Source organism: Crotalus tigris, unplaced genomic scaffold, assembly GCF_016545835.1.
Source record: "Crotalus tigris isolate CLP2741 ecotype Arizona unplaced genomic scaffold, ASM1654583v1 scf7180000024167.7108832, whole genome shotgun sequence".
NCBI classification, from domain to species: Eukaryota; Metazoa; Chordata; class Lepidosauria; order Squamata; family Viperidae; genus Crotalus; species Crotalus tigris.
The window spans coordinates 223,810-251,389 of record NW_024100417.1 but is presented as its reverse complement, the minus strand read 5'-3'; the positions used below and the strand labels follow the sequence as shown (position 1 = coordinate 251,389).

Genomic DNA, 27,580 nt, shown 5'->3' with positions numbered 1-27,580 from the left:
AGTACAAAAGTAACAGTAGAAAAACAACACACACTATATTGGGAACAAAACACAGCACTCATATATTTACATCTAAATTTCATCTATTTTGGTTGTCTTCCAGCTGTGTGAACTTAAACTTAGAGAATTCCTAACCAGAATGTCCAGTTTTGGGTGCTTAGGCAAGGAACATCTTGTCGTGGCTCTCTAGTAATAAGTGTTTCTTAGGTAATATTAGTAAAAATGGGGTTATTTAGTCTAAACCAGTATTTCTCAACCCATTTTAAAATTGCTGAGGTTGAGAAATATTGGTCTAGACAGACTCTTTCCAGAGTTACTAATCTTTTTTCAGAGATGGATCATTGTTGAATCTGGGTTGCCTTTGTCCCCACTTGCTCACCCCTTATTCTTTTTAGAATAAGTCTGTTTGAATATTCATGCGCGTGCACACACACACACACACACACACACCCCTGTACTTTCATTATAGGTCTTCTTCCTAATTCTTGAATGTCAATTTGTCCTATCTCACAGAAAGTAGATACAATATTGCTAATGGGATAAGATTTGGGCAGAGGCCAGGACTACAACTACCAAAAAACATTGTGTTTTTGCACTGTAAACTCTATCCCTGTTATCGTTGCATACAGGACACATGTACAAAATGGGTGAAGCCAATGTCCCAACGATGTTTTCATCATTCTTTCCCCCCTCTTTTCCCCATGTCATTGCCTGGGCCCTACTTTGCAGAATAATGAAGGGAAGGGTTAGGCCATGTCCTCTAATAAACTGATTGTAGCATTTCTCTCAACATTTCTTGCAGAGACCCAAGTCTTCCTTAGATATATGAAAATATTGATTTACTGATTCCAAGCACTAAAATTTATTCAGGTTATGAATTTTACCTTTTGGGACCTTGATCACCAAGACAAATACATTCCATGGAATAAGTTTTTCAACAGCAGCAACAACAAAACAATTCAGGATCTGAAAAGGAGCATAAACGTGCTATTTGGTTTGTATCTTTCAGACAAAAATTCCTACTTTGATCTTTCTATTCTTCCCCCCCTGGTGCGCCTGCTTCAAGTCACAAACTGAATTTCATCCTCAACTGTCTTCTGTCTTTAAAATCTAGCATATTAACACATAACCACATCTTTCAATAGCAGCTTTCTAATTTGGCTGATAGCTTTTATTTATCTGAACTTAAGTTTCTCTTCCCCAAATCTGGTCTAATTCATCAGATATATCACAGCCGTAGAAATCTGCTGGATGATTTTAGCCCAGTCCCACTCAATCCAACCCATTTCATATGATAGTTATCAGGGTTACAAGGAGGGAGGCCCCCAATGTTAGCTGCCTTGAGCTCCTGGAAAAAAAACAGGACATCAATCTAACATATACATCAGGTGTGCAAAACTAAAACTAAAAAAGGAAGGGATATGCAGAAGGAGATCAATGTTTTAACAGAATGCAATAGTTTATGTATTACTTCAAAAGCAAAGGGAAAGTGATGGCAGCAGATGACAAGCAAATTACCATGAGTTAAACATCTAGAAAAGTCAGGAGGAAGATGCAGAAAGATTGAACCTATTGGAAGAACTAGTTAACATAGCAGTTCCTGTGAATCTTGGTGGCATAAGAAAGGTCATCTCATTTTTCTTTATTAAAAATTATGAAATAATTCTTTCGAAGGTAGTTGTGCAATTAAGTGTCTGCAGCATGCTTTGATAAATCTGGGGTAAACAAGTCAAATATTCTTCTCTTTATGCTACGAAGACACCACACACACTACATTATACATTTGGTACTAAGCCTGGGCCACATTCTGACTTTGGTGACTTGATTGTTATTTTGAAATTTGTCTGCTTCATAGGGTTGCACCAGATCCTAGAAATAAGTGCTATTCAATTGAGTATGAGCCATGGTGGGTACAGTGATTAAATGCAGTATTGCAGGCTAACTCTGTCCACAGCCAGGAGTTCAAGCCAAAAGACTCAAGGTTGACTCAGTCTCCCATCCTTCCGAAGTCAGTAAAATGAGGACCCAGATTATTGTGGGCAATATGCTGATACTGTAAACTGCTCAGAAAGTTCTGTAAAGCACTATGGAGTGGTATATAAGTCTAAGTGCCATTGCTATTGCTATTGCTAATTTTAGTTGCATGCCAACTGATGTCTCTTTTCATGTACGTGTGGTGGTCTAAGATCACAGAAATTACAGATACTATTCATCCTCTTTCCATGTATTTCTGTTTTCACTGTTATTACATCAGTCATACTGGGCTCTTGGATGTTTGTGTGTATGGGAGGAGGCATTCCAAGTGAATTAGAAAGAACAATTCTAAGTTCCATCTGGCAAGATATTAGAGGGAGTGGCCTACAAATTATAACAGCAGTTAATGGAGAAAAGAAAGGGTTTTATATGATCTTCGTAATTTGAAATAGCTCCCAAATGTTGAAATGAGAATCTTTAGCCAGTATTTATTTCCCTAGAGCTGAGGCAAACAATGTGTATTTTTTTGAGTTTGTTCCAAACTACTTAAGTGGCCAAGGCTGTTAAATGTCTGCATCTATTTCCCATCTCTTAAGAAGGTGATTTCCCTTGCTCCTTTGACACAGGAAGTTATCAGCTCTTGTGAAAATTAAATTTAGGCTCTTTGTGTATCAGAGAGATGAGCAATATTTTCCTTAGATAAGAACTGATAACTGTTTTGTTCCAAAAACTAGTTCAAAATATGGTTGGGTCCATGTGTATTTTAAATGATGATACAGTATATGTTTATGTATACGGTCTGTGTTTAATTCTTGCCTGCAAGTCCCCATCAATATATTGTAATGTTAAAAGCAGGGGTGGGAGCCTGAAATACTATAAATACTTGCAACTGCCTCTTCCAAACTGCTGTTCTTAGGCAAACTGGTTGAGAGGTCATGAGAGTTTGTAATTCCAAGATACCCAAGAGGCATCAAGTGACAAAAAGTTGGACTCCATGATCTAGAATCGGAGTAGACAATATTGTAACAATATACCTATGAACACCTTTTTTTTTTGCTTTTTGCTAGGCTTTGTGCTTCGTTTAATTTTAAAAAAAAAGTTTAAAAAATAAGAACAGTAAAGAAAAACTGACAAGTTACAAGATAATCTCTAGTATCAACACTATTTCTGAGACTGCTTTTTGTCTCCATGTTCATCTCAAGGATAACTTTAAAAAAATAAAAATGGTGGATGGCCACTATTGAGACTTTTATTTGGAAATGTGGTCACTTGTCCAGCAAAAAAAAAACAAAAACCCTGAGATATTAGAGCGCCTGTCAGAGCATAACGTCATGAAATTTGCCTTTAGTAGTGCCTGCAATGTTCTCTCAAAATTTCAGATGATTCTAGTAACCAGAAAGATTAAGAAGTAGTCTTTTATATAATAGATACCACTTTTTTATATTGGGGACTTTTGATTCAACTGGGTTTTGATATTGGTACCTTTGGGTTCTTCATAACCCTTCTACACTGCCACAAAAATGTTTTCCATGTGTTTGGGTTATACTGTCTAATATGGGTGTTTGTATCCCTTAAATGTTTTCACAATTGACTAGTACTGGTTTTACATTTTTATCCTGAGACTAATAGCTCCTCTCATTCTTTTCCATCCAAGACTACAGTTTACCAGTTTGTTTTTGGTTAAAAAAGATAATTAATAGCCAAATGCTTCATCGGTCTTCTATTGATCATCCAGCAAGTTGATACAGAGGTGTCAAGAGATGAATGAATTGGCAGACTTCCTCCAGATGTGCATCATACATAATTCCCACAAATGTTTTTTTTTTCAACAAAGCAGTAAGTTTTATGCATTTGATGAAAGCTAGATAAATGAAGAAAAGGACAAAGGAAAAGATCCCCTTCATTTGTGCAAGCTGGAAGAATTTATAAATTGAGAACAATAGGTACATCTAGATATGTTGACCTGATAACATTGCCAGCAGTTTAGGAGTCTTCAACAATCCAACCATGGGTTTGGATAAAGACTGTCTCTGATAGTCACCAAAGAAACACTATAAGTTTCAATATCCATTTTGACTCCTCCCACTAAGGCTGCTCTAAACTATTCTAAAATACGAAAATCAGCAGTTCTTTTAAATCTTTATGACTTCATCAGTGCCAATAATGGCCATTTCACTGTTCCCCAACCTACACTCCTATTTTAACCATGCTGATGAAAATAATGTGATTTATAGTCCATTGCAGGTTAGGTATTAGATTGGGAAACACCAGGTTAGCTCTTCTTTTTTTGACCTAAAAAAGAATTGCACCAAAGACAGATGGAACAAAGTGGTCTAGCAGGTGGAACCTGATTTACTAAGGGATCTTGACTGCCTAATGCAAAAACAATTTGTTGCTCAATACTTGGCAGTGAGCTCTAATAATGGGCCAAATGAAGTCACTATTACACTTTTTTAAACAGAATTATCCAGTATACTGTATCACGTCTATGGAGGCAATTTGTGGGGAGAATTAAGCTTTTTGCTGTTAGGGGAAACTAAACTGAAATTGTACATGCTAATTCACATAGAGCCTACCTCTTTAACGCAATCAGTTTTCATTGATATGCATAGATGAACTATAATTATAGTTGATACTTTTCTATTGAGGAATCAATATAGCGTATAGGTTGAGGTGCTAGATTTGGATCAGGCAGACCCTCCAGATGCCATCATATATGATTTTGGGCCAGTTACTCTTTCAGCTCAATCTCTCACCCAAGGTGATTATTGTATGGAACACTCTTGAGCTGTCAGAGAAAGGTAGGATATAACTGCAATAACTAAATAAGGAGGGAGGATAATTATTTGGAAGCTTTTGTTTGTCTTGTGTGTCAGGGTTAAAACAGCAGGTTATTGTTAATTGATAGCCATAAACTGTAGCAAACCTGTAATAAAGGATCTTCCAGAAACAATACCATAATACTGAATGCTATGTATTTAAGAAGAGATGGCTTCGATAGAAAGAATAAACAATTTATTTTCTGTAAATCTTGCAATATGTAGTCTTTTGATTATGATTAAATAATGACTATCAGTTGACAATTGATAATCGGTGGGTTATTTATGGATATTTCTTTTTATTTACCACTAAAAAAGTTAGTCATAATGCAGGGGACTTGAAATTTTCCAGATGTCATTGCATAAGACAAGCAAAAGAAAAGTCAGGTTCTCTCATTTGATTCCAGACATCTCTTAATGCCGTACTCATTTGAATTTCTCCAAGATTTTAATAATTTTAAAATATTGCTTTATTTGGGGGAAGTTAGAAATTCTTCATGGGAAATTGGCAGATATGTGAAACAATAACAAGAAAGAACCTATAGAGGATTGAGCATGGTCAAGGAATGACACAGGGTGTCCTGGATGTGGTTTTGGCTGTCTAGAACAAGAATCTTTCCCCCACACTGTAATTTACTACAGGTTGTTTCTTATACAGAATATAATGCAACTGCTCACCTAAAACCCTTCAGTTTTTATTGGGATTCTGGAAATTATTGAATTTTAAAATACATTGATACTTTTTTATTGAACAATCTTAGAACGAAATAAAATTAACATTGTTGGAACTACTTTATATTACTACAAGGAACATCTTACACATCCAATAGGAGAGGGGGAAATTTTGTTTTACAGTTTTTGGCCACATTTTACAGCTGGCATGTCATTATGCTTTCTGCCTCAGTGTCATTGATTACTCAGGAATCAAGGTGGAAAGATTAAAATTTATTGTATCCATTATAGCGATTACAACTGCAGCCCAAAAGTTATGATATCAAAAAAGGAAAGGGTGAAGATATATTACTGATGCCTGTGGTCTGGTACAGGTAGCCCTCAACTTACAACTGCAATTGATTCCAATGTTGCTAAGTGAGGCAGTTGTTAAGTGAGCTGCTCTCCATTTTATGACCATTATTTATTTTTCAATGATTTTTTGCCATAGTTAAGCAAATCACTGCAGTTGTTAAGTGAATTGTACGGTTGTTAAGCAAATCTAGCTTCCTTCCCATTGACTTAGCTTGTTGGAAACCATCTGGGAAGGTCACAAACGACGATCACATGACCCCAGGACCATCATGCAACCGTCATAAATACATGCCAGCTGTGAAGTGCCTGGATTTTGATCATATGACCATGGTAATGCTGCAATGGTCATAAGTGTGAAAAGCAGTCATAAGTCACTTTTTCCAGTGTTGCTGTAACTTTGAATGGTCATTAAATGAACAGTTGTAAGCCAAAGGCTACCAGTTATTGGAGGCATCTTATAACTGGAAGCTTTCAGTTTAAAATACATTAAAGAGTTCTGTTTTCTGGACTCTTTGAGAAAGCCACTTACTAAAGTATCCTATCATTATTCAGCAAAGTGATTCTGTTGACATACTGAAAATAACTTTTTAATGGGACATAATAATTATGCATTAGGAAGTGCCTGCCCAAATGAGCTACTTCTAATGTTTTGCTTATGCAGGCAAGTTCATTTTTACTGAAAGCTTTCATAGATACCATAGAAGCAAGTTATTTCTAAATGCTTTTCAGCATGGGCTATGCTTGATATATTTGAAACAATATTAAAAATGCAACTTTTAAAATCAGTTAATGTGCTTATTTACAGGCATAGTTCATTGGAAGAATGTGGTAGGATACAAGGATGCCTGTAAAGCAAATTACATTGCAAATAATGCAGCCTTGATTGTGATATTAAGAACATATATAGGATTAAATTATTATTACATTATCTTCCCCTGCCCCATGGATCAGTGGTGCTTATGAACCATAGGTTGGGGACTATTGGCCTAGATAAATTATAGGCTGGATTCACATTCTGATCTAAGGTATAAGGTGATTTATTTATGATTAATGTAAAGTGTAAACCCAGATATTGGTTTAGAATTCATTGATTGCATGAAAAAGTTTCCAGAATCAACTCCTGATTTCTCCAGTGAAATAGATTTTGGGTTGTGGGCTGTGTCTCCCTGACTGAGTATGAAGCAACTCAAAATATTTACATCCAGAGTCTTCTTGAGTTCTTTTATGAGGAATCTCTGAAGTGGGGAGAAAGAACATATAGAGCGCGGGTGTCAAACTCGATCATGTCACGTGACGTATTATGATGTATAGTGATGTTTTTTGCCTTAGTGTAGCCGGGATGGGCGTGGCTTGTGCATGACGCATCCGCCCACGGGGTGCCATTTTGACACCCCTGATATAGAGAATTCAAGATATGCTTTGACTAGGATTATCATTAAGGAACTTATCATATTTGAAATCTGCCATATAGTGTTAATACAGTAATATGTACATTTTTTAAAAAATTGACAAGCAGTACATACTATGCAATTAAAATAAAATCATGTTCATCTGTGGTCCAAGTTACACATTTCAGAGGAAACATCTGTTTTCACACACAACTTGTGTGCTCTATGTCTTGATTTCCCAGCCTTTGAGTTTCTTCAGTCTGTTGTCTCAAATTACTTTTTAACTCCCCAGAGTTTATATAGTGGTTGATATATGTAGCAATGCAAAGCTGCAAATGACAATGGAAATAAGGGGATGTGTATGTGAATCTGTTAGGCTTAATTTGATTGATTGATTATTCTCCTTTACATCTTGCTTTTCAAGATACAGATCTAACCAAAGCAACTTACAAGCAACATTATTAATTTTGAATAAACACCCCTACACACCCCCTTTTAAAAAAAAGAGCCCTCAAAATTCTGGGATCCTACTTGCAAAGCAAAGTGTGGAAATGATATGAAGTGGGATGAAAGAATTTCAGAGTGATTTTTACCTGCTTTCTTTTCTCTGTAAGAATGGTTTCCACAAGGTAGCTAGTGGGATTGTAGCCTTTTAAAACACTTGCCTTTTTATTTAGTTCATAGACACACATATACCACATTTTCTTTTTGTTTTTTTATTAATTCATGTTCTTTACCTTTTACTTGTACATTTAAAGTCACAATCTTTCTTTTGTGTGTCAGTTACTTCCTGACCTCCATAATAACTTCAATCAGTCAGGGCTTTCATATTATGGTTTTTATTTTTAGTAAGAGAAAGAAAGACCAGACTAAAGTTTTAGCTGAATCATGTCTTATATAGAACTGAAAACAGTAAGCAGAGTGTTGGTGTTTTAATTATTACATATTTTAAATGATGGAAAAAAGACAGTTTGAACATTGCCTATTGAGTCCAGATCGCCCATATCTAGCTTTCAAACAAGCTGACTGACCATTAGATTCTGGCAAATAGATAGACGAATTTGGTCCTAATCTAGTAACTGTATTATTTTTCTCTGATGCTCGGTGTGGCATCAGAGCAGATAGATAAGGTTATCCTGGAAAACCTAGAAGTCAGGTATACTTGTCTAAGAATGAAGGAGAGAATGTGTAAGCATGCTGTTTTCTCTTACTCTACTAAACAATAGAAGAAATGTTATATGAAAATACAGTTAAGGTTCACATAGGCATACAAAGTTACAATTTAAGTGTGCTTTATATAGTAAGACATATTTGAGTGTCTTTGCATAGCAAAGGGAGGGACATGGGTGGTTCTTAAATATGATAAATAAATACATAAATACAAGAACAAGCCATGTTGTGGTTTGTAAAATGTATGAACCAAGCTATAGACGGGAATGATAAATTTTAAAGCCTGCATAGCCTACCTGTATGGACCTGCCCTTATTCAGTAGGTGTCAGTGATTAATTGTTAATTAATTTACAGTGTGAAACAAATAAACAAAACAGTTGTGATTCTTAGAACATTTTAGAAATGTTTGTTAACAGTAAGAATGACTTTCCTTTGAATGTACTCAGTGCCAGAAAGATGGTGTACTCAATATGCAATCTTTAAGTGACTTAAGAGTGTGGTATGGTTAAATTCCAGATGTTTAAAATTACAAGTCAGCTTATTCAGAATCTTAACATTACCTCCCAAATCATTTTAAATTTCAGCACAAAATATCTTTGCATTAGTTATTTATTTTAGAATCCCATGCTAAATAACAATTAATTATTCGGATTTAGTTCTAGAATTCATTGTTCATAAAGTATTATAAGAAGGAATTATTTTAAAGCATGGGGACAAAAGTTTGAAAAAATCATATTGACTACAGTTTAGTTTAAACAAACATTTGTCCTGAATGATTCTTAATAGAAAAACTTCTGTTAGGACATTTCTGTTTACAGTTGAAAACCACAAGAGTTTTCCATTTGTGTTTGTTGATATTTCTGCATAGAGTTGAACCTTATTACTAAATGTCTGACTGCATAATTACCCCAAAATATGATTCTCTTAAGAGGCGATGGTCTACTACATTCAAAAGTCTGAGACTAGTTTTAAAAATTTGCATTGCCAAGTTACATTATTTTCTCAGCCTTAGCAAATGCAGAACATTAACTAGACCCTGCAGTGTTAAATAAAGTGGATGAGAGAATGATAAAATAGAATGGTTAATAAAATTACAAATACCCATCTAAATCAAAACAAATTTGCTTTTTTTCTTTTTTCTTTATCATGTTTACATGGCTGCCCATCTCATGTAGCACAACTCTGGGTGACATATAAAACAACTTCTTTTTCTCTTATTTATTTTGCAGGTTGGTGGATGACCGTTGTGTGGTGGAACCAGCAGCTGGTGATTTGGATAATCCACCTAAGAAGTTTCGGGGTAAAAAATGTTTTGATAAACATTTTAGATTCTTTGTTTCTATCCAGACAAAGTGTTAGTCCAGATACCAATAACGTCTGACTAACTTCATTGATATTAATGTATCTATCCTACAGAAAAGAATTGTATATAGCAAGCTATTATGTCTTTCAGGTTATAATTTCTGTTTAAACAGAAACAGTAGTAGTTTCTGCCTTAGATTTGAGCAAGAAAGATGACTTTGTGACAACAGATGTAGTGGTTCACTTTTGCTATCTTCAGGGATTTTTTAAAAAAACTTTTCAGTCTAGTACCGTGGTGGCGAACCTATGGCATGTGTGCCACAGGTGGCACGCAGAGCCCTCTCTGTGGGCATGCGCACCATCGCCCCAGTCCTAGGCCTGCAGCTGGGTGTTATAAAACCTTTTCACTTTAGGCCTCCGCCGCCGTGTGCAAAAAAAAAGGTTCAATCAATCAATCAATTTCAACTTCTCGTGGGGAAAAAAAAAGATCCCGCAAAGTTGGAATTGATTGATTGAACTTTTTAGTTCCACCCAGTCTGCCATTACCACTGCAGTCACACCCACCCAGTGGGCCACACCCACCCAGCACCCGACGATACATAAGTGAGTTTTGGATTGCAGTTTGGGCACTCGGTTGCTAAAAGGTTCACCATCACTGGTCTAGTATATAGCTCTGGTACCCCTTGGTAGTCACTCATCCAAATGCTTACCTGCTTAGATTTCCAAAATCAGCAAGGTGGGGTAGGTCATATTGCCTGAGGCAATGGCAAAATTAATCTAGGAATACATATCCATGATTTGAATAATGTTCCAGCTGAACAGGGACTCATGGCTTGTTGCTCTTCAAAGAACACAAATGCTTAAGACAAGAACAAATCCTAGGTTTCAATTTCGTCTGGTTTAAATAATGAGTGTCAGCCAATAATCCAAGCTTGGAACTAATGTTAGAAAACTCTATTGAGGTAAATCCCTCAGGTCATTTGGTGTTCTTATTGGCAAGTTGGAATAATTAGGTAGAATTCAGTCAACACACTTGTTCAAACCCAGGAGATTAGACTATTGATGATGTTCTGGCTCAGTATGACTTTGGGGGGGACTGATTACCATATTTTCCCCTGGATACATTTATACCTAATATTAGCTGCCTGGGAAATGCTTTTGGACTTGAAAAACAAAGCATAAATGTAGATCAATAAATGAAAATAGACATAACAGGACACACCCAAGATTTAGTACAGTTCATCATATTTACAGTGTATTCTAGACCAAATATTGTCATTCATCTTCCGACGGGGCAGTCCTATCTCAAACTGGGGACATCTCTGTAGGCCCAACCCTTTAAATCTTGATTCTTCTAAATCTTATCTTAAAGCAGTGTTTCTCAACCTTGACAATTTTAAGGCATGTGGACTTCAACTCCCAGAATTCCAATGCTGGCTGTGGAATTCTGGGAGTTGAAGTCCACATGCCTTAAAATTGTCAAGGTTGAGAAACACTGTCTTAAAGTATACAACCACAGCTTCTGTTCAGATTGTTAGGGCATATTGTATTTGCTTCCAGTTAAATGGAAGCAGTTCTCTAGGGTAGGATAGAATAAGCCCTAAGATGAAGAATAGGCTTGTGTAGAGACATGCTGCTCTTGAGATATAGTAGATTTAATATCATCCACATGCTTGTTCTGCTGTGGAAAAGAAGGCTACCTATTTCATATCACATCCTCCTTTGGGCTCCAATTTTGCAATGCAACTTTACTATCCTATTTCAGACAGTGGACCAATCATTCAGGCCAGGGCCAAAACAATATAATAGAACTGTTGTGTGAGTTTGCTTACAGCCACTGTGCTACACCGACTACAGTACATTCTGTGCAATCCTCAAGTAATTTACAAAAAACAAACAGAGTAAAAATAGCAGACTTAGTGGCAATAACTTAAAGAGAATGGTTTGGTTGCAAAGCTACGTATGTGTGAGATGATAACTCTGATAACCTATTAGCAATATATTAAAATTGGGAGCTTGATTAAAGGTGGAAATGAAATGTTGAATGCATACTGAGAAGTTTAATTTATCTGTTCAAAGAATATTTCCCCAAGACTCTTGGTGGAGTGTCTCCTTCTCACATTATAATGGATATTTCTACAGAATATCAGTAGGAAAAAACATTCAGGCATGGCTGAATAAACAGCTCTAAATCTGCTCAGAGATTTATGGGAAATTTGGCCACATATTGCCCCCCCTCCCAAATTGTTTTCATCATTCTTTGACAGTTCCTGTCAAGACTGCACAAAGTGTTTTTATCCCACTTCCCTTCCCTCTCAACAGCTTATAGGCAGGGGTGTAAAACTCAATTTCATAGAGGGCCGCATCAGCATTGCGGTTGCCCTTTGGGGGCCGGGTGGGTGTGGCCAGGATGAGTGTGGCCTACTGGGTGGGAGTGGATGGAGTGGGTGTGGCCTACTGGATGGGCATGGCCAGCTTTATATTGTTCGCGTCAAGGGTGCCTGTGGGGGCCTGGGCAGGAGTGGGACAGATCTGAGGGTCTCTGGCAGAAGGGGGTGGTACTGGGGCAAGCGCCAAGGCATGATCCATTTCTTCATTACTCACAAAGGGTGACACTTCCCCAGCATGCACCCAGGGGGCAGGGCCGACGCGGCAGGGGCTGGTTCCTTGCTGTTTCTAGACGGCCTTGTGGAGCTAAGACTGAATGCATTTCAGCGTAGATGGCCACCACAAAATTGTACATTGGCTGCCGACCGGCCTGGGCCAGGGCCAAGGCAGCAGGGGTTGTTCCCTCACTGTTTCTAGGATGGCTTTGCGGGCCACATGAAACCACTTCACGGGCCTCATCCGGCCCCCGGGCCTTGTGTTTGACATGTCTGTTATAGGGCATGCTTGAACAGAAGGGCTGTTTTTGTTACTTTCACTTACAAGCTGCCAATAAAATCAGAACCACCTCATGCTATTTGCTACACATAGTGGGAGGAAGCCCCACCCAAGAACAATATATAATTTGAAAGAAAGAGAAAAAAAAATGAACAAAATAAGGATTACAATACATAGGTCTTCGGAGTCTTTAAGCCTGATAGAATTTTAGGATAGAACAGATCTACTGTTCCAGTATACTAAATAACATTACAGTTTGTGGCAAATGCCAAAGAGAAATATTTCATTGAAAAGATTTAGCATTAGTAAATTGTACTGCTGCCAAGGTAGATAATTAGAGCTGGTGAATTGCATTGATGGTCTGGAATCCTTGACTCTCTGGAGGTTTGAGAATATGAGTCTGGAAGGCCATAGAGACTAAAGCAGTGAAAAACCCTCTAACTGAAGAGACAGCAATTTTGAACATTCCTGTACCAATCATATCTGAAGGGAATGGGGTTTGGGAAAGCAGCTTTATAGATACTTAGTGAGAAAATTACTGTTTCCTTCTGTCGCTGGGGAAACTGATGTATTTTCTGTGACCCAACACTGCAACAAGGTTTAGGTTGGTGGCTCGCTGCATTTGTGGGCTGTGATAATGCTGGAGTGAGTTAGAAGTCCTTCATGGAGGGTAGCAGAATGAACCTTATTCCAATGAAATGGGTGACGTTATGGGTGGTAGGATAAAATTCCAGCATTATTCCAGCCTAGGCCACTCTATGGCTTCCATAACTGAAGTAAGTGTGAAGTAATTGAATATTCTTGAAGGTGTTCCTCTGGAGGCTATCAAACATAGACTCAGTAATTCTTCTTCACTCAATGCAGCCCAAGCAAGCTGAAAGATTGGACAACCATGTTGTAAAACCTGGGCAATTGAAGCTTTGCAAGCAATCTCTTAGAAGGATGCCATTGTTGACTGGTCTCTGTATACTCTTCTTTTGAAAATAATTTTCATTGAAAATTTTTTAACAGTAATAAAAGCTAACACTAAATAAATGAAAGAGAGAAAGTGAAATAGAAAAAATAAATAAAAAGTAAAGATAGAAAGGGAGGAAATAAAAGAAAAAAGACAAAAAGAAAAAGATGTTAAAAGAAGCAATTTCTGATCTTCTTTATAGCAATGCAAGCAAATTTGGTATCTCTCCTCTGCATTTGAAATTATGATACATATAGCACTTCTTCTCACGCCCCTATTTTCAATTTGCAAATTCAAAAATCAGTGATAGTTTTGTCCAGTTTCATCAAAAAAGTCCACAAAAATTTCTCATATTTTATAAAAGCACTTATCCCATCAAACAAGTCAATAACGTGACATTGGAATTTTGTTGTAGGACTTAGTCTCCATCCATATCTTTTATCAATCCTAATTGTTTTTGAGCCTTCAACAGGCTTTTCCTTATTCTTCTCGCTAAGTTCCCACCTTTCAAATGCATGTTTCAAAATTATAAATGGAATTAGCGTTTTGCAAATATGCCTACATCTGCCTAAATTTTGCCATATTACCTTTTGAGAAAACTAAATGTCTACTGGACCACAGTAATCTCAGGATGGGTTAGAAGGTTAGCACCATAGGTATACTTAGGATCCTTTTGATGCTTTGGACAAAATGATGAAAGGACTGTTTGTATCTCACTAGCATGACATTATTTGTCATTTGTTCTGCCCCAGTCTCTGGTTAGCAAAAAATTACATCTTATTTAGTCAAGCTTGTTTTCTTGCATATTTAGTGCTCTTTCACTAGGGAAAAAAAAAAACCCTTTCCCCTTTTCTCAGGAAATATAAATTGAGAAAATTAAAAGGTAATTTCTTCAGTGGTGCTGAATATGAAGAAATGTAATAGGCTGAATATGCACGGAGAAAAATTTAATTAACAGCGAAGGAGACATTGGTGGATGGGGCTTAATTATAAGTAAACGTTACAAAAGGATTTTGGTTTGGGGACAGGAATTACTGAAATAATAGGATTGCTGAGTGCCTCATATGGAATCATTCTATTTCCAGCTGTTTCTAAAAAAAAGAGCAATACAGTTTTAAAATTTAGAGCAACCTAATGTAGCTAATTTTTTAAAGAGGCAGCTTACATGTTAGAATGTTTTTGCTGTCAGTTTGCTTTGAAATTTAAAAGCAGATTCCCTCACAGTAAGCAGACCTTGTACAGATAGTCCCAAAATTTGACCCTAAAATTTATGTTGCTAAGCAAGACATTTGTTAAGTGAACATTGCCCATTTTATGACCTTTCTTGCCACAGTTGTTAAGTGAATTGCTGCAGTTGTTAAGTTAGTAACGTAGTTGTTAAGTGAATCTGGCTTCCCCATTGACTTTGCTTTTCAGAAGGTCGCAAAAGGTGATCACATGACCCTGGGATACTGCATCTGTCATAAATATATGCCAGTTGCCAAGCATCTGAATTTTGATCACATGACCATCAGGGTGCTGCAACAGTTGTAAGTGTGAAAAATGGTCATATGTCACTTTCTTCAGGGTTGTTGTAACTTCAAACTGTCACTAAACAAACTGTTGTAAATTGAGGACTACCTGTATTCTTTTTAAAGTTTAAGCAACATTGGAACTAAGGAGGGAGCTTTGAGGATTGTGGTGAGGCAAGGCCTCCAAATCAACAATCTTATGAACACAAAAAAATGCTACCAGAGAAAGTGCTTGTCTTTCATACAAAAGCATTTGCTTTTCTGTAGAAAATAGCCTGGTATGGAGGAGGGGCAGGAGATTAGAGATCCTTTAAGCAAACAAGCTTGAGGCAGTTGCTTTAATCTGGACTACTCCCATTTGGCACGCTTAATCTGGACTACTCCCATTTGCCACCCCTTCCTTGATTCAATATTTGGTAATGATTTCCCATTCAGGCAGGAGTCGCTGAATCTGAAGTCTGTTTGTAGTAGCTATTGGCTGCCTCGTGTCTTGGTCCGAAGGGAAAGTGGGATGAGTCACCAAAAGGACAGGGCAACTCTTGGCCTGTAAAAGAGTGTATAATGGCCAAAGAAACCATACAACCACAAGCAAGCTGAATCCCTGTACTTCTTTTCCTAAAAGCCCTATTTTTTAGTACATCTGTGTCCAACTGTGGTAATTCAATTTTCTCTCTGTATTGGGGTTCCCCCCCCCCCAGTGAAACTTTACAGAAAGAGCTTTTTCAATCATTCAGCATGGAAAGGATTTGCACACACTGTTTACTAAGGATGGTGCTGTCCTCTAAAACCCGTGCCTAGAAAATTCTTGTTCCTATTCTTTTCCCTCCTCTCACATTTTTAGGAATGCTCTTGTAATATTGTAACTATTAAATCTAGTTTGGAACCTAGATTTTAGTATAGCTTTCATCTACTGTACTTGGCCAATAACAGAATGACTGAAGAATTCTGGGAATTGTGGTCCCAGTACATCTAAAGGCTACCAAACTATGGAAAGCCGATTTAGATATTACTTTCTTGAATAGGGATTTATATGTCTTCTTTTTAATGCAGTTGTATATAGTTGCAGGCTTATGATCACTATAGTGCTATATTCTTTGTGTTTTTGCACATTGCAGCTGCTGAATTATAGAAACTATGCATATATTTTCCTTTTAGGACAGTTTAAATATGTTTTCCAAACCCCTGTTTAAATTAATTGACAATGAATGTATCTGTACTAGATTAAAAATTCATTATATCACTGTGAAATTTTTTTCTGCTATTGTTTTCCTGTTATTTGCGTTCTTTTACTGTTAAATAGAATTCTAAATTTAGGAAAGCCTGAACAAGAAAATGGGGGAAAATAAACAAAGCATAACCTAAATTCTTTTGAAACACATATATGTGATCTATTGCTTAAAAATGAGAGATAGTATCTATTCTAAGCAGCGTATGCATTCTGAAATACTGTAGATAAACCTGATGGAATGAGAATGTTTTCCAACTAATTGCAGGTTCAAGCAGGATACAACAATCTCTGCACTGTATGAAGTTTGTTGATTTTTTTCCCTGTTATCATTTGATCTAACTCTGTCCCTTTGCAGTTCTAAATGTAGTTCTAAACCTGTAAATGATTTGTGAAATTAAAAACATTTTTTTGCATTTGTTGTGAAAAACAAGGCAGCCCTGCAGTTGGCAGGAATAGTGGTCATTGTATTTTCATATCTGCCTTAATCTCCTGTGTCTTGTCCTTACATCCTCTCTTGTTTCTTTCTTGTTGGGAACACACAAGAAATCATAGTAGAAAAAAAAAACCTCTGATATTGGAATGGATTTTTTTCAGGTGCTCCCAAATTTTTTGCATGGACGTTAGCTATAGTGTAGGTTTTTGAAACAGAATAAATATTGCAATTATTGAAGACTAGCAACTCTTAGGATATATCTACAGTCATTTAAGCTTGGATTTAGCATATTGACCCTAAAGTCAATGCATTAAGGCTCAAGTATCTTCCTGATACTGTCAGATTCAATTGGCACAATTTTAAATTATTACAGTCAAACTAATTAAAATAGCATTGCATCGAAAAGGAAATACTGATCCTTCTAACTCAGAAAACATCCTTTTTAGCTGCCTGAATGTGGAAGAGGCATACATAAGGGGCTATGTCCTCCACACAGAGAATTTTTTTTGATATGGATTAAGTCATCAAGCACTGAAACGTTAGGACAGAGATACTAAAATCAATGAGATATAATTCCAAGTTTGGGGATTTATTTGCATCTTATTTAGTTATACCCTAAGGAGGTTCCTTAGGTTTACATACTTGGAATCATCAGTTTCAGTTCAAAATGCTCTTTTTTCTGTTTAGCACTTGCACTCAAAATGAGGACAGCTATTGTGGGCCATTTAAGAATTCAGGTCAACATTTACTCTAACCATGTCCTCCTCACTTTACAGCAGGGGTGTCACACTGCTGGCCCGTGGGCTGGATGCATCATGTGGAAGCTGCGCCCACCCCATTGCCGGCAATGGCAAAACTGTCACGATACGTTGTGTGATGTCACGTGACATCGCGAGTTTGACATGTCTGCTTTACATGGTCTTGGGGACCATTAGGGTTGTGATGAATCTAGCCAAGAATATGCTTTATGTATTTTATGAGAGCTGACCAGGGAAGCAGGTATTTGATTATTACAAGTATTTTATGACAGTGATAATGATTAGACTTATTTCTGCTCATATAGCTTAGTTTAGATCCTGGCCTTTTTGACACAGAAATTTCTTCCCTTTCCAAAGCAATTGATAGCTTGAAACCCCAATAACTAGATTTATCAAAGATTGCTTCAGCATTTCTTTTTAAACATGTACATCGTGACTCATGGAAATGCCTGTTAGGATGACATATATTCTTACAACTTTTTATTGCAAAATATGCGACCTAGTCACAGCTTCTGGAAGAGAACTGACTGTGCATATTTATAGAGAAGCAGACTTCTTAAATGAAATAGCTTTTAAAATGTACACATGCAAAAAATCATGTGCCGAGGTGGCGCAGCAGTTAGAGTGCAGTACTGCAGGCCACTTTAGCTGACTGTGTTCAGTAGGTAAGCGGTTCAAATCTCACTAGCTCAAGGTTGACTCAGCCTTCCATCCTTCTGGGGTAGGTAAAATGAGGACCCAGATTGTTGGGGGCAATGTAAATATATATATATACATTGCTTACTGGTGTACACCGCTTAGAGAGTGCTTGCACTTAAAGCGGTATATAAGTCTCATAAATAAATAAATAAATAAACTGTTGAAACCAGCTTTAAAAAAATAGATTTTGGTTATAAAGTGTCTGAACTTAGCCAGGGCAATAAACGTTGGCAAGTTCCTGTTCCTTCTCACTCTTAACTTTCCCCAAGGCTTTTTTTAATACGGCACAGCCTTATGTTTCAACATGTTGGGAGAAAACAAGGTTAGTATTCAAGTCCTAGATATTTTAATGGTTGTGAGAGTGAATTGAACAAATAATTTTACTGCAGAGCAGGATGGCAACACACCCTTCCCCACTGCTGCATACCTTATACTGTTATAAATGTATAACGGTATAAGAAGACAGTGGATTCCACGATTGGTGTTGTTCATAGACTCCAGCCAGATTCTCAGCAGTATCTAGCAGAATCAACAATGGGAGGCTGACATTCTTTTAGTAAAGTATTCACACCTCTGTCTTGCCTTGTTTTTCAGCCCTCAGGGAAAGACCAAAATCAAAGCCCTTGAACCACTGCTGCAACTTAACCCTGTAAATGATGCTCATGAAAATACCTACATGTATTCCTTCAGTATTTTTGGCTGAGGCAAAAAGTGGGAGGACCATTGAATTAAGCACTCAATCTCCTTAACCTTATGTTCTTTGTGAACCTTTTAATTATCTGGTTCCCTTCTTCTCTGTTTCTATTTTTAAACTGAGGTTTAAATAAAGGTTTCTACTAAGAATTCTAAACATTTTGTTCAGAAATCACCTTTATTTTCTTTCCTTTGTTTGATTTTGAAAATTGGAAATAGAGGGAGCTAGGCATTCAATTTGCTTTCAGGTAACCAGAGGAGGAAAGTAGAGAAAAGTGCAAAATATATAACATTGACTCTTATTAACAATGGATACATAATATGGGACCTCTTAAGTTTTTGCCTTGGGAGATATTGAGGAGGGATGTAGCTTTATCAAGAGCCCAATCAATCTATTATTGTCTACTTTTAGCTTCATTAGGCAGAAAACTCATATGTTTACCTCCACATATAGAAAAATTGGCAGGACTCGTTTTTATGCTTTAACTTTAATTAATGATCTAATAAACTTCTCTAGGAGAAGCCTAGTATTATTCTTTTCTCTCCGGTATCTGGTTTTCAGTATTGGGGGTTTTGGGAAATGAATATTTAATTGCATTTGAATATGTACAGTTGGCATGAAGTAATTTGGAAACATAGTTTGACCAGATCTGTGTTGTTAGCCGAAGTAAACCTGGGTTCTACCACTGAGATAAAGAACTTACTAAGGACTTTTTCTGCAAGGGTGTAATGATCCAGGTCTTACATGCCATGGGGCTTTCCCACAGGACAAAGAATCCTGTGAAACAAGATGTAAAAATGGCTCCCCTCCAGAACCAGTAAAAGCTGTGTTTTTGCTGGCTTTTTACTCCTCCTCTAGATAAATAACCGATTACGTGCTTGCCAGCAGTTTGGGATGCGATCCAAGACTGGAAATGATTTTCTTTTTGTATCTGAAGTGTCTGGATTGCAATGAGTGACATTAAGGGCTTTGCTCTCATCTACTTGGAAACAGCTTTCTCACGAGTAGTTTCCAAAACTGACTGGAATTAGTGCTGAGTTGCTGTATGGTTCAGTGATTTTCATAGGTTTTATGTAGATGGGGAATGCTACAAAATTTGATTCAACTCTGGGCGGGGTTGAGCCTAATGTGCTTTCTCCATGGTGTTGTCTCACTTATAAATGTACAGGGGCTATTACTTCTTGTTCTTTCTACATGGCTCTGTTAGAAAAGTGCCTTGCCCCACCTTCAAGCATTCTTTCCCAGGAAACAGTGAACTTTTGAAAAAGCACCAAGGTATTTTTTAAAGAGAAAAAAAATGTTAATAACATCTTACCATTCTCAAATTGAATAAGCAACGTAACCATGTTGACCATGGGTGGTGGTGGTGGGATAGTCAAAATTCACTGAAACCATACTTCATTAGTTCCATGTTTTATATTAGTTACAAGATTTCTTCAACTCTTCCTCAAGCAGGATAGCTATTGCCTCTGGAAAATCTACCCCCCACCTTAATTTAAAGGTACTGTCTCCTGAAAAATATTTGAACCTTCCTTTTCTCTGAAAACAAATGAATATATTCTTCCTTTCATGGGAGATGAAACATTTTTCTTAAGGTAGGAGAGAAATTTTTTGGCCCGATTCTACAGCCATCAGCAAATGTGTTGATGCGATTTTTGGCGTCAGGGCTTTTGGTGCGAAAATGATGAAGAATTGCACGGAGTCCATTTTTGCTAATATATTCCCTAGCATTCACTTTGCTTATTGTCTGGTAGGGGCCTTGCTTAGGAGGAAGAAAAAATGCTTGCCAGGAGAGGACTCAAGGTCATGAGATAAAGGAGTGGAGAGAGGATAGGAGAGAGGGAAGCGACGGTGTCAGTTGGCCATGCTGTGGCTAATGTGGTTTGCCTGCAATCCCTTAAGTCTCTGTCCTGTCTGATAGAGGAAGTGCCTTATTGCCAGTATTAAAGTAGGATTCAATCTTGTCAGCTCTGGCATGCATGCATATATGGGAAAGCTGACTTTTGCAAAATTATTTTCTGAATCCCAAGCATAGATCTGGCACTTTCACTGCTGTAATGTATCATTCTGTAATGGATAGTATGAAGAAGGTATATTCCATAGGCATGCGCTGCGTTTGTTTCCCTTCCTCCTAAATAAATGCAGGCTGACATTTCAGTGGCAATTTTATCTATCTTCTGTATTTATTCTGATATGTTTTTCATGTCAGGAGAAAGGTATGGAAGAATTAATCTTACTTCATATTAGAAGGATTCTACTGTTTGTCATTGCCTGACAGCTGTATTTGCAATGTCATTTAAAATTGGTCTTCAGTTGTAAAATATATACGAGAATCTGTTTTCTTATAAACAGTATAAGCTGTAGATTTGGCATTTATAATGATCTGCTCAATGACAAATATCATAAATGTCATCTTACACACACACATATACATACACACATATTGTATATACACAAGCATAAATAAAAGCTGTTGTTTTGAGTTATGTTGAGCTGCAGGTGACTACACAGATCTGCCAATGTAATTTTATTAGCAACAATATAAAGTAATTTTTCATTGCCTTCTTTCATATTGTACACACACACACACACACACACACACACGTTTTCCATCTAATCTACAGAGCATTATAATCTCCCATCTAATTATTAACTACATGTAGCCCAAGACTTACAACCATTTGTTCAAAGTTACAGTGGTGGTGCAAAAGTGACTTGTCCCTGCGATCAGGTGATAAGAATTCAGTGCTTGGCAACTAGAATATATTTATGATGGATGCAGTGTCCCAAAGTCACGTGATCACCATTTGCAACTTTCCCAGGACCTTCGAACAAGCAACGTAAATGGGGGAAGCTGGATTTACTTAACAATGACATGATTCACTTAATTACCACAATGAAAACCGGGCAAGGCTCACCTAATGACTTCCATCCCCAGCTGTGGTCATAAGTCATAGACTACCTGTGAGCTTGACAGTGCTCAGCTTTCTAAGTCCAAATATGTCTTGCTAGGTGTGCCACATCTGCTGTGACAATGTATAAAAGTTCTTAGATAATTTGTATTCTCACATAGCTATTTTGCACTTGAGTGGGGAAACTCAGCTGACTTGGGTGGTTGTATCCACATTTTAAAGCAGTGGTTCTCAACCTTTCTAATGCCGCGACCCCATAATACAGTTCCCCATGTTGTGGTGACCCCCAACCACTTATACATCACCGGGTGCCAGGGGCGTGGCCAAAGAAAAGGGGGGGGAAATGGCGGACAGCCTTGTTTGGCGACCCCTGTGAAATGGTCGTTCGACCCCAAATGGGGTCCCGACCCACAGGTTGAGAACCACTGTTTTAAAGGCTTTTTTCCTGCTATTTAAGGTTTTTTTTTCTAGATTGTATCATATGTATATGATTCAACTGATAACTCATCAGTGGTAACTCTATTCATATAAGAGTACAGTAAGTGCTTAATAATAAACATGAAATAAATTATGGTATTAGAATGATCACTTTCTAATTCCTTGGCTTCTTCTCATTGCAGATTGTCTCTTCAGAGTATGTCCCATGAACCGCTATTCTGCTCAAAAGCAATACTGGAAAGCCAAACAAACAAAGCAGGACAAGGACAAAATAGCTGATGTAGTACTATTGCAGAAACTTCAGGTATGGTAGGCTCCCAAACCATCTTCTTATAGCCATGTTTGTTTTGATCAAACAAATAGTTCCTCTCCTTTGTCTTTGCTAAAATGTGCTTCCCTGAACTGGACACCATGTTTTAGGCTCAGTCTGACCAACACAGAACAAGAGGAAGGATACTGTACTGCTATTGATGTAGCCTAGAATCACATTTGTGTTTTGCCATTGCACTGTGATTACCTTGTGATCCACAAAGACATTAAGGTCCTTTTTTCCATGTATTGCAGTCCATTTTTCTTACCTAAATAATGGATTTGACATCTGCCCGTTGACATATATTTTCTTGGCTTCTCCCGTTATTCCACTTTGTCAAGATCATTCTGAATCTTGATACCCTATTCTCTTACTATGTATTATCTATACATTTGATGATCCTATTTTCCAAGTCATTTATAAATATATTGAACAGAAGGCTTAAAATTGCACTCTGGCCTGCTATTCAAAACTTTCTTTGTTTGACTTGAAGACTTTCATGCGTACTTATTTTATATAAATATTCAACCATCTAGTCATCATTAGTAGTTTGGATTTTGACATCTTATGTAGTACAATATTAGAAGAGACTTGTAAAATTTGTTTTGTTGAAGTAAAGCTATACCTTGTACGTCACATGGCCAGGTAAATTTAACTAAAAAAAAAAATCACATGGTTTGGCATGATTTATTCTTAATATCCCAATGCTGGTTCCAGTCAAACAATACATTCTTTTTTATATACTTACAAATTGATTACTTAATAGTCTTTCCCCTGAATTTTGCCCTGTTTCTTCAAGTTGTCTTGTCTGTAGTTACTCAGTTTGCCTTTCTCCCTTCTCTAGCCTTCTAGAACTGTGCTTAATCCTTGTATTTTCTCAATTTCAGAACAAGAGTCTCTGAAATGATACCTACAAGTTCTTGGAAATTTAAAGTTGGTCATAGTAGCCAAGTACTCCTTAACCATCTTTTTATTTCCTTGAGATTGCCAGTCTCTCTCTTTACAATTGTTCTATTTAGGTTTACTTGATGACAGTTTCCTTTTAGAAGAAGACGAAAGCAAAATAGGAAATACAGAGTTTTTCCCTGTCATCTGTTACTATCTCATTATCTTCTAATGATGGGCCCAACCGTTCATTTTTCTTTCTTTTACTATTGACATAGCCAAAAAAGCTTTTTTCATTTCATTTGGTTTCCTTTGTGAGCCTAAATTTATTTTGTGCTTTAGCCTTTTTAATCTAGCTATTTGCTGCTAAATATTTGCCGATACACAACCTTGGTGGTTAGATGCATCCTGTATCTCTTGTACATGTATCTTTTAAGTTTCAACTAAATGGAAAGTTCCTTATGCATCCACAGTAGTTTGCTAAATTACCCCTACTCTTACTGCAGCAAGATTAAAGTGGAGTACCCCACTAGGGTAAATTCAAGGCTTCCTTGGTTTTAAGAGTGAAAAATAGTGGATACATAAGCTTCACTTTGTTGGAACACCTCCACAATTTCCTCTGAGTGCTGAGAGGAGCCTTTGAGACAGTAAAAGATTTCTAACCAGCTATTGTTGGAAGAGGCATCTGTATAGAACTTCATCTGACTTTTATACCTGACGAAGGAAGCTAACAAGAAAGGTTAGAGAGAGACAGTGGAGAAGGCTCAAGGTGAAATAAAATGTTTGATCAAGGCAAGTCATATTTCCTCTTTGTCCTAGTGAAGAAAATTATGTCACCTCCATGATTAGAAACAAAACAAATCTAAGCCAACTCCCCGAGAACAGGCTTGTTATCTAGGGCAATCTTTCCCAACCAATCATGGCTAGGAGTTTTGGAATGCAGCTCCACATATCTGCAAGGTTGGTGAGGACTGATTTATGATTGTTTGCTCCACTCTTCCTGTGTCTTTCACACATAAATGTTTAGTTGGTTCTTCCTCCTGTATGAGGAGGAAGAGGGTGTTCTATTTCAATGTGTCAGCTTGCTTTTAAGGCACTGGATTGGAAAGAAGGAGGCGAAAAAAAACCTTTACTGTATAATGCCACATTTTGTGTTTGATCTTCTTGACTGAATGAACATGAACTAAAAGTGTACAAATTCATTTCCAGAGCCACCTGGGTTCTTTTCAGAAACCCAGACTTTCTAAATGCTGAATACTTCTGCTGCTGCTAATTTATCTCTGTGTGGAATATGCTTATGGAATGAATGCTGACTTGACTGAGCAATTGCTTGCATTTCCTATGTTTGTTCTATAGCTTACAGTAAAATCCACTTGCTTCTCTTTTTTCTGGATTTTTGTCTGAGCACCTTTTGCAATGCAGGTGATATATTAATTCAATATATTCAATATAACAAAAGCACCAAATGTGGCATGGAGGAGGTATCAAGGTCATAACATAAAGTCTCTTTTCTTACTTTACAGTACTTATTGTATTTAGCACATGCATATGCTATCATACACGTATTTCATCAAAAGAAAGAGAAAAAGTGGACATCCAACAACAACAAAAACAAAAAAACCTGACAGAAAAATTGTAACTATGTCTTAGTTTGGAACTGGAATTTCACAGGAGCATTTGATGATACATCAGAAAATATCTTTTCATCCCTTTTTAAATTAGGCTGACTACTGCTTTTCAATCAGAGGAAATACATTTCCAAAAATAAATAATGGAAAATAGAATAAAATAAAAGAATGGAAAAACTAAAGTATGTTGAAACCTTTGAGACTGGTTGGAACCTTCAGAGGTAGTCTTAAAATGTTGTCTAGTGCATATTTACTCAGAAATAAGCCTCAGTAGTTTCAATTGGATTTATCTCTAGACAGTCTGATCTCTAGACTTCCCCAATTTGGTGACATGAAGATGAACATTTTTTAAAGGTCTTGGGTTAAGGAAGGCAGTTGATTTTAATTTTGGTGCTATAGATGAAATAGCTGCCCAGCCATACATTACAAAGCATCATAGGACATGTTTGCTAAGTTCCATTGCATTATCACAGAGTTGGTCTCTTGACAGCTATTCTCCTCTGTGCCTTTAGAAGATGCTAAGAAAATGACCCCTTTCCTCAGCATCTATTATCAATTCATCACAGTTTTTTTTTTTTTTTCACATGCCCCATGTTCTGCCCTAGCTGGCTCTTTCGTGCCTTGGAAGACTAGCAATAAATTCCATTTTAGGAGGGCTTTGAGGATGAGGTGAGAAGCAGACTGAGTTAGGTTATATTGAATTCTTGGCTTCACTGCTTTATTGTTCACTAATTGTTCCTATAATTTTGTATTACAGAAATGCCTACAGTAAATATCACTTTGCACGCATTTAATATGTTTCTAGTTCAGCAGTTCTATTTTCACCAGCTCAAGGTTGACTCAGCCTTCCATCTTTCCGAGATCAGTAAAATGAGGACCCAGATTGTTGGAGGCAATATGCTGACTTTGTAAACTGCTTAGAGGGGGCTGTAAAGCACGGTGAAGCGGTATATAAGTCTAAGTGCTATTGCTATTCTACTGGTAATGCTGAGTGAAAAGCTGTAGGCCCATCCCTAGCTAATGGACATCTTATTCTTTTAGATTTCTGGTTTCTGAGATTTCACGAAACATTTTTCAGCATTTCCATGAGCTATACACTTGCAAGTGAAAGAAAAATGAAGTATAAGAATACTGAATGTTAATCCCAATGTTTATTTTTAATTATACTTATGAACCACAGGAAGTGAAAGTCTTAAAAATAAAATTAGGCTGAACTATAGAGAAGAGTAAATATTAGGCCACTCCTGAAACATTAGTTGCGTTTCTGATCCTTTTCTATTGCGTACTTAGGTCCGTTTCACTATCTGCTCTTTCCCATACATCCTGTTCTCTGTCCAAGCCTTATAGCCTCAGGGTTTATTTGCTTATTTTTCTTACCATTCCTTTTGCCGCCCTTATTTCTCTAGAGCTTGTTTCTGCCCCAAGCTGTGTGTGCTCTGCTTTCATCTGTCAGACTAAAAATCCAGTCAAATATTAATCCATTGTTTGCCAACATTACTATTTAGTTGGAAGAAAAAAAGTGTGGTAGCCTTTTTAAAAAGAGTTTTGGATTACCAATGAAGCAACCTTAAAAAAGCAACTTTTGCCAGGATGGTTTTGTGGTTTACAGGCCAACCTGGAAGATTGTTTTATGCTACTGGTTTTGAAGTGCCTGACTCATGGCTAATGGAGATTTCTTCACGGCTCACAAGGTTTCTGTTTCCTCCTGGACTGGCTCAGAAATCCCCCAGCATCAGTTCTATATTACTTAATGGGCACTGACTTAAGTGAAAGTCTCTGGTTACTTTTGTTGCACTGGTTCTGCTGCAGTTCACTTATATGAGAAATGAGCCTCCTTCATTATACCCTCTATGAAGTATGTGATTGAGATAGACAATTTCTATGCAAATAAGCCATGCATGGTTCTTTCTGAATACCCTTATAATTTTTATGGACTTGGGAAACTTTTAGCTTTTATTTAAAGAGCTAGATGTGAAAAAAATATTCACAGCTCTTGAAAGCAATGGCCTTATGTCCTATATTTGATGGACTTCTGATATTTTATTTTTTGAGAAAGAGCGTCTTCTTCTTTACTTCCTTTTTATCACTTTGGGTATCGAGGGATAAAAAGAGCTAGATGTGAAAAACATATTCACAGATTATGAAAGCAATGGCTTCATTTTCTATTGCTTTTCTTCACTAATATGTTTCTAAAGATCTAGCATTTCTAGAACCCCATTTAAGCAGCCATTAATAATAGAACTAATATCCAATTAAAAATAATAATTCAATCATTAATAATGTAGTTTGATGTATGTCTGTGGACCTGTGCTGCTTTTATATGTGCAGATGAAATAAATTGGAACAAGCATGCATTCTTTGTATTTGAATGATGAAGCTATGTAGTATCTGAAACCATGAAGTATCTTTTTCTTTCATATGTTGCTTATTTCATGGGCATATATAGGTGTTAAAAACAATTCATTTTTAAAAAAATGCTTAAGTTATTAGAGCAGATGTGAGACACCTGCAATCTGCAGCCATATTGCAACATATATCTTCTATCTGAAGAAAATTGGTGGAAAAA

At 37.0% G+C, this 27,580-nt stretch overlaps 1 protein-coding gene across 2 annotated transcripts in view; it reads left to right on the top strand.

The window, feature by feature from the left end:
- The window catches only part of ITPR3 (inositol 1,4,5-trisphosphate receptor type 3), a 106,752-nt gene that overhangs the window by 18,238 nt on the left and 60,934 nt on the right, over window positions 1–27,580 (top strand). For both annotated transcript variants that reach the window (XM_039323422.1, XM_039323423.1), the window contains exons 2-3: window positions 9,608–9,678; window positions 22,374–22,495. In XM_039323422.1, the coding sequence (XP_039179356.1) occupies window positions 9,608–9,678; window positions 22,374–22,495 (193 nt within the window). The remainder of the gene's footprint in view (window positions 1–9,607; window positions 9,679–22,373; window positions 22,496–27,580) is intronic.